Below are 8,541 nucleotides of genomic sequence, written 5' to 3'. Positions count from 1 at the left end.
GCAGATTGCGAGTCGAGCTCCCTAACCACCTGGCCATGGAATAACGTGGAATGTTGCAATAGGTTCATTAGCAAAATATTTATCAGAACACAATATACGTGGGCATAAAATAAATAAAAATATAGAACTGGAAATATCCCATTTTACATGTTGGACTGCTCTGTATGGTGATGATGGTTTGTGCTGATATGTTACTTATAAACGTTTGTAAAAAAAAGTTCAGTCACACTGTTTTCTTAATATTGACATTGTAATATGAATTAAAATTTTCATTGGATTTTTAAAATTAAAGTTTTATAGTTTCAACTAAAACTGACTAGTTTGTTTGGTTGCACAAATAACTTTTTAAAGTGTAACGTTCCTTGCCCCTACAACAACAACAACAACAACAGCATTTTTCGTCTTCTGGGTAGTGTTAAAAGACGCTATCCTATGTTTACATAAGAAGATGTAATCACGCGTCGCTTGCTATGGTGATATTCTTAGAACTATCGTATAAATTGTGTACATTACGTTTTTTCTTCTCTCTCACACAAACTCACGAGCTACAGATTATCCACGTAATCTTGTTTGTGCCACTTGAATTTTGTTAGTTTATTGGTAATGCCATGTGTGAAAGGACTGAAACTAATATTTTATAACATAAAACTACGGAAGAAAAATAAAACGTTCATGTTTTCGGGTCAACACAATAAAAGTTGATAAAATAACTTTACCAAGTCTTCAAAAGGTAGTTTATAATGCCATGTTATCTTGTTAGTGTCCAGAAGGCATATATATAATATATATATATATATATATATATATATGTGTGTGTGTGTGGCTGCCGAGAGCCGTCATGGGCCTCCTTCTTTCTCCAGAGTCCCTTTCGGGCACTGGACCCCAGGGAAAATTTCCCCATCCACCCCGCCCTCTCGGTGGCCTGATTGTTACGTCTCCAAAAATACCGAGTTAAACTTCAGATTTAAATATACAAGTTTAATTGATTTACTCTTTTCGAAATTTATTTTTGTTTAACATGAATTTATTTCTTGTCACTGAAAAATTGGCGGGAAATTTATGGAAAAAAAATAGCTGTTAAATATAATTCATCTTGTTTATTTATATGGTTCATACTTGAAATATTTTTCTACCTAAGATTTCCTTATAGATCTTCACCCAGATTTTGTACGACTTTCAGTTATTGTACGCGACAGTTATACACGTACTTATTTGATAAACTGTTTGCAGAATAACTCTAAGGTTAAAGATGTTACGGTCCCAGTTCCGCACCCTGTTGGGGTGAGGCTAGCCTTAAGTTTTTTGAAAATAGTCGTTGAGGGTCAAGAAACCAAACTTAAACAAGATCGTAAGAATAGGTGTACTTCTGAAGGTTTGAAATCCACAATATTTGTTAATAAAGGCTTATTAGGCATATAATCCAATGCTATTTTGTTAATTATTTTAAAATACATGTGCAAAATTTGAATATGCTTAATATTTTTTTAAATATTGTTACTTATATTTTGAGATTAGTGAAGCAATGGCGTCTTTGTTTTTCTTTTCTATTTATGTTTTAATTTTCTTAATAAGAACAATTATTTCCACAATTCAATACTCCATATGGTGAGAGTTCGGTAGTCATGTGTACAGGTGTTTGAATTATTTCCTAGATGATTCTTAAGGTATAACAAAATAAGTGTGAACTACGTATAATGTTTAAAATTCATTTTTCAATATAAATAATTTTCTTATTTTAGCTATTAGGGAAGATAAATTTACATAATCTAAAACTAGTTGTAATCTTGTAGCATCCTGGACATTTGACATTTGTATAACTTAAACAAGATAAGACATGCCTTTAGCAAAAGAGGAGAGGAGAAAATGCAAGTCGAAAAGACTTGTGCAACATCCAAATTCATTTTTCATGGATGTCAAATGCCCAGGATGCTACGATTACAACCGTCTTTAGTTATGCCCAAACAGTTGTTCTCTGCCTGGGTTGTCCAACTGTACTGTAGGGCCAAATTAACAGAAGGTTGTTCCTTCAGAAAGAAGCAATACTAAAGTTTGAGGAGGAGAATTTAACAAACTTAAATGACTAATGATATGTACAGTTTCTTCTAAGTAAAATAAAGTTTGTTGGGAACACTAATCTAAAACTAGGTCATGGTTCTTTAGCACCTATGGATTTATTACTAGTTTAATAAAAAATAGTATTTGAAAGATGTGACTGAGCAAAACTATTTTTTTTTTTTTTTTTTGCTTATTAGGTTCAATCTCCATGGAATTATGATCTTGGATTGGTCAGTGTCAGGTCAAAGTTAGTGGAAGTCAACAAGACAAAAGATGAAGGAATTAGAGAAAGATTGTTCTGGATTTGTTTATTGTTGGACGTTAAATGTGATAAATCTGTTCCTACGTAGGCAAATAATTAATTTGTTCCTTATAGTTGTGGTTTCGTGTGTATTTTTATGTCAAGGCGCTTTTGCACATACTTATACCATAGAGAGACTCTTGAATACAAAGTTCCCTCATAAAGTGTCCAATGATATCTATCTCGATCCATGTAAATCAGGTGAGTTTTCTATTTTTATTGATTAATACTCCGATGATATCTATCTCGATCCATGTAAATCAGGTGAGTTTTCTATTTTTATTGATTAATACTCCGATGATATCTATCTCGAACCATGTAAATCAGGTGAGTTTTCCTATTTTTATTGATTAATACTCCGATGATATCTATCTCGATCCATGTAAATCAGGTGAGTTTTCTATTTTATTAATTAAACCTCCGATGATATCTATCTCGATCCATTAACGTTATTTAATATTCAAATACATGTATTAAATCGTTATTTGTGGCGAGCATCCATTGATTTCAGTACATGCTTGTAAGAAGCCTTGTCTTGATATTTGATTCACCTGTTTAGAGTTACTGATGGAAGACGGAATTCCCCTAAACCTATCGAAATTCAGTGGCAGGTGACAATTCGAGAAAGAGTGAGCTTATGTCTCTTGTTTTCGCCAAAATACAAATCATAGAAAAGTTTACAACACTATTCATTAAAATTGACAGTTGCTTTAAACATCAATATTTCTTGAAACATAAATTTCCTCAATAAAATAAAAAGAATATCCCAAAATTTATGTTCATTTTCTTTTGAACTTTATGTATAAAAACAGAAGTTTTAGTGAATTCAATAAGAAACTGGAGATGGACGTAGCGTTTGTTATTACGAATGTGTGTATATGTATTATGTATTAAACCAACTTGCTGAATTTATGAAAATAGTTATATCGAACACGATAAAATATGTTTTAGGACCTGCAGGAGAGAGGTTATTTCAAAAGATTTCTAAAGATATGTAGCTGAACAAAAACAAGCCCTAGCAAAAAATAATTAAATTAAAGACGCTGCATAAATTAAAAGGATCCCCAGGGTACAGGCTATAATGTGGGATATAAAATGTGCCATGCGTTTTGGAGGTGAAAGGAAATGTTTGGAGAAAGGGAAAATTTAGGCTTAAGTTGAAAAAAAAACTATCATCGTGGAAACCCTACCAGTTGTTGTTGCTTTTCGGTGGGTGAAATTTGTGTAAGTATTCAAAACAGTTCATTTTATTAAGTCGTTTTAAAGTTTTTTAATGCAATGTGATTAAACAATTTTTGCAGTACATTAGACGATATATAAACCAGGTTATAAACTTTTTATATTTTTAATTAATGTAGCCTATAAGTAATGTTAAGTATTTAAAGATTAATTTATTTGTGAATTTTTCTTTTCTTCACCAAAACGTGTAAATTCACTGCAAGAAGAAAGACTGCGTCAATACAGGATTTTACATTAAAACTTAGAAATTGTTAAAGTATGTTTCTGTAGTTTTTTATTTGAAGAAAGTTGAAAAATAGTCTATAAACTATGAAAGTGGTACAAGGATAATTGAAAGAATAAACATGTGAACGGCTACGTTACGTTTGTTTTATTATTAGATTATTCCCTTGTAGTGAACAATATTTCTTTTTAGTGTGTGTGTGTATTATGTTAATAATAATAATGTAAACAACGATTTATAAGCATAATGAAGTGATTTATTTATGATGGAACACACCTGAAGAAGACAGATCAATGTTCTGTCGAAACGTGTATGTTCCACCGTAAATAAATTGCCTTATCATGCTTCTAAATCGTCATTTGTCTGCTTATTATTATATTAGCACAATGTTCTTCCTTAATTAAGTGTGTACTAAACACACACACACACACACACACACACACACACACACACACACACACACACACACACACACACCAGTTAATGGGTTGCATATGTGGGTGTTGTGAGTGTTGCATACATATGCAAGCTATCAACAACTATTTTACAAAAAACACGCTGCAAGGGACCCTGACAATCGGAATACAGTGTGATTAGTGCTTCTTGAGATTGATACATTTTACTAATGCTAACCAAGAAGTTGCCAGCCATCGCCCAGTTTCGTTATCATGCAATACACTGATATAATAGTGTTCAATTTGGAAAAGAATGAGACAAACTAACCTTTCTGTAACTAAACCTTTAGTTAGTAATTGTTCTAAAACAATCTTCAGTATACTTTAACAGGTTATTACTGGTCTGCGTGTAACCGTGTAACAAGTTTGAAGTACTATAGACCGTGTAGTCCAGTGTTACTAGTTTGTGTGTAACGGTGCTAGCAAAGACAGGTCTTGAGCATTACGAATCACGAAATCCAATGAACAAATATACTAACTTACAATCAAATATGTATTAGTCCGTGGAATGAGTTTTATATTACTTTAGTTTTGATGGCAACTTTTTCGAAATTCTTAAAGCATATATTTTTATATTTATCAGTAGAATACGTGAAAACGAAACTTGTAATCACGTATTAATAGTGAAATAAATACCTGTATTAACTAATACTTTACGTTCGGGAAAAGAACCTTGTACAATTCTGGTTATCCCTATAAACATATTATTTAAATGTTTAAACGTGTCTTCGACTGTTCTATTCATACATAACAAATATTTTAAATATTGCATTTTCTCAAATAATACTTCGTACATATATATGAAAGAGAATGTAATAAAATATGTTGCCGACACGTGTTTTAGTGTATGACTTTTTATTACAAAATCGAGGCTAATTTTTAAAATTCAAACAAGATAATTAGACGAACTTAAAATATAATGCCAAGCTATTTGAATTATTAATACCTTTATATTTTTTGTATGTTTTCTATTTCTCCAACTGATTTTTTTCTAACTATTTCATTCCGATTGTCATAGATTTGTTTTAGATTTGTCATCCTTTGACCATTATTTTTACTTACACGATTCTTGTCTTTATTTGCACTTTTGTTGCCTCTGATCTCTTAAAATTTGGAGAATGTGAAAAGTGTTAACTTGTTCATAAACTACCTTTCTCTGGTTTTTTATCGAGATTTGGATAATTAGATTTCCTATCTGTAGTACAGATCTGCTAAAGTGTACACGGAACCACCTTGTTTAATAGATTCACAATTCTCACGTTTTGGAGTATTAGTTTTCAATGTAGTTATACCATGTTTTCTATAGTTAATGTTATTTCTAGATGCAAGTAAGTCTCAATAAAGTTTATATAAAGTGGGAGAAATAGTGTTGATATTTGACCCATCTGCTAGGTTAGAATCAAATGAAACTAATTCATAATAACTTTGTCTTTCCTAATTCTGTTAATTTCTAGGATAAGATTGAATGAAGTAGAATTCTACTTTAGTATTGAAGGGTTTTGTTTCAGACCCGTTTTAGTATGTTAGGTAAAAGTGCGTTGTTAAAAAAAAAAAAGGTTTTCAGAAGAAGAGTACAGAAGAAGTGAAATCCGTTTTCATTGAGGAAACAATAGGGAATTTATCTTGCTGTGCAAACAATTTTATGAAAATTGCTTACCAATATTTTACAGAGTGGAAGCTGTTTTATCATAAAATTATTAAGCCCGAAAAAGGTGAGGTTATTTTCATTAACATGTGTGGATTAGAATAAAAGTGGAATAAACTACAATACGTTTTTCAGGGTAAAAAACAAAGTGTACTCGAATATATGGTAATTAATAGTTTTGTTTCGAAAATCTTCAGAACATTAACCTGTGATGGCTGACGGTTTTATTCTGGAATTGGAGTTTTTTGAGATCGAATTTCGATTCGTAGAACGTTTATTTCGTCATAAACAAATTCTCTGAAACTTACCGTATGCATTTTGTGTAACCGTTCTTTATTTAATAGCTTTAAAATCGCCTACAGTGGCTAGTTGGTAGATTCCTGAATGAAGACATATTCCACTAACCGTTTTAATTTGCAACATCTATTGCTAGTCATTAATGTACTATTAGTCAACAATACCTTAACTTTGGTATGTAGTAAGTTGTAAAGAACACTAACATAGTATTTTCTATTCCGTTCCATTTAGTATGAATCTCAAATTGAGTAACCTTTAATGACTACTATTGTTTCAAATCATAATTGATCAGTTTTACCAATTATTTCATATAACATTCTATTATTTCTCATTTAATATTTATATATTTTTTTTGTCAAAGGACTTCAATGCAGTGCTACCATGTAGACTTATATTTTAAATTATAGCTGAGAATTATATAACCAGTAATGATTTTGGGATTTTTTTAATGTTCTCAGTGTGCAAAATCCAGTTTTCATGTTGTTGGTTGAATGTTCTGATTGCGACATATATCGGACATAAATTTTTGTGTAGCAAAGTGAGTGAAACGTTCCTCTGACCAAAAACTTCCGAATTTAAAGCTCTTTCAGTCTCAGTATGGATGATTCACTTGGTAGGTTTTGATAAACAATAATTTTCTAACTTACTTTATTGAGTCTGTCGTAATCCATCAAAAAATTGATTTTTTTTTATTAGATGAATTTATAGGAGACATAGCTCTTAGCAGGTTTGAGAATGAAGAGTATGATCACGAACTTACCGAACAAAATAAACAAGAGCAAAATGGGAAGATGAAACAAGAATTACATGTGAAAGACACAACTGAAACTAACTTACCTGACCTGAAGACTTACCAGAGCCCGGGACCTTCTCAATCCTCGCGAAAAACGAACAGAAATGTGCGTAGAAGACACAAATCTTTTCGCACTCGACGAAAAGATAGTTTTCAAAGGTATGATATGGTGTCGACGCATTAACCACTTAATTGATTTCTCGTGTTCATTAATGTTCGAAAACTGTGAAAGTATTGCATGTACTGGTCTTTGTAAACAAGTTATTAAACTGGTTTATTTGAAAAAAATTACGTGGTCAGGCAAGCAATGTCACTTAGATATAACTTTATTTAATAAAACTATACGTAAAGTAAATGGTATTTATAATAGTGTACAGAGTATGAAACGGTTATGAGCGTTCAGTGTATGACAGGTTTTACGAGTTGAAACAGAAAACTCGCAAAAACGAATAATGAAGCCCATAATAAAGAAAAAATGTAGCTAAAAGGTATTTACATCAGTCTGTGAAACGAACGGAAGCTAAATTATTTCAAAGTAAAGTATATGTAAAGTTGTAATGAAGGCAAACCTAGGTGATTATGCAGAAACGTCTGAATCCGTGTTCACAAAGTAGTAAACATGTGGTTTTGAGTTGTGGCATATGCGTATTTTAGACCTAAATAAGTCGAGAAAGCACATAACAATTGTATTTAATGTAATATTCCCCTTTTTTTAAAGGAAATTACATTCTGATTAAGTGCTGTTTGTGTGAAATACTTTCAATTCAAACTCCTTAGACAAAGGCCTTCCTAACGATATGAGATGTGTAGCTTTTGATCGAGAAATTTACGAGAAAGTTCCGAACAGACAAATAGACTAACGCAAGCATATTATTTATATAGATTTTTTGTTTGTTTCAATCTTCATTGCCCTAATCATTTGCTATTCTATCACGATTAAGTGGTCTATATAACAGTAATTGTAACTAGACTATCAAACAAATCATAACAAACAAATGTTTTTGTTTTATAAATAAAATGACTTACTCAGAATTTCTTTCAAGTTAGTTTCATTAATATTATTGATTATAATATTTAAAAATTTTAATCTATATAATAAAATTCAATGTGTGTGTGTGTCACGTAACTCCACCTCAGCCGCTGGTTGCACCGACTTCTAAGTGGTACCATATGAATCGTCTGGGTCCCGACTTTTTGCACAAAGGTAAAAATTTTCACTCCACTCCTTGGGGAACCCGGAGATCTCTCGAAAATCCTTTTTCTAAACTGCTGGATTCACCAATTTTGAAATGGTGCCAAGCGAATCGTCTCGGCCCCAGGGTTGTAGAAAAGCACAACTTTTTAACCAACCCCTAGGGAAACCGGGTATTGCGAGAAAACAATTTTTCGGGGATTCCCATAAAGCGGTCTCCAAATTTGGCATTAGAGTACGTAAATAAGTAGGCCTACTAATTACCTCTCGTAACTTTGTTAAATAAATTAAACTTGCATTATAGAGAAGTTTCTTTACTTTAAAATTTGTTTTCAATCTAA

General features: G+C 31.7%; 1 protein-coding gene across 1 annotated transcript; it reads left to right on the top strand.

Annotated features, from left to right (window-relative positions):
* Window positions 1-2,321: 2,321 nt before the first annotated feature.
* On the top strand, window positions 2,322-7,745 carry LOC111086996. Its single transcript, XM_022392024.1, has 3 exons — window positions 2,322-2,557; window positions 6,912-7,167; window positions 7,727-7,745. Exons 1-3 carry the CDS (start codon window positions 2,329-2,331, stop codon window positions 7,743-7,745), a joined length of 504 nt encoding a protein of 167 aa, XP_022247732.1. The 5' UTR covers window positions 2,322-2,328.
* The last annotated feature ends 796 nt before the right edge of the window (window positions 7,746-8,541 follow it).

Source organism: Limulus polyphemus, unplaced genomic scaffold (assembly GCF_000517525.1).
Source record: "Limulus polyphemus unplaced genomic scaffold, Limulus_polyphemus-2.1.2 Scaffold1621, whole genome shotgun sequence".
NCBI lineage: Eukaryota > Metazoa > Arthropoda > Merostomata > Xiphosura > Limulidae > Limulus > Limulus polyphemus.
Note: the sequence above shows the minus strand (reverse complement) of the source record. Positions and strands in the feature narration are given on the sequence as shown.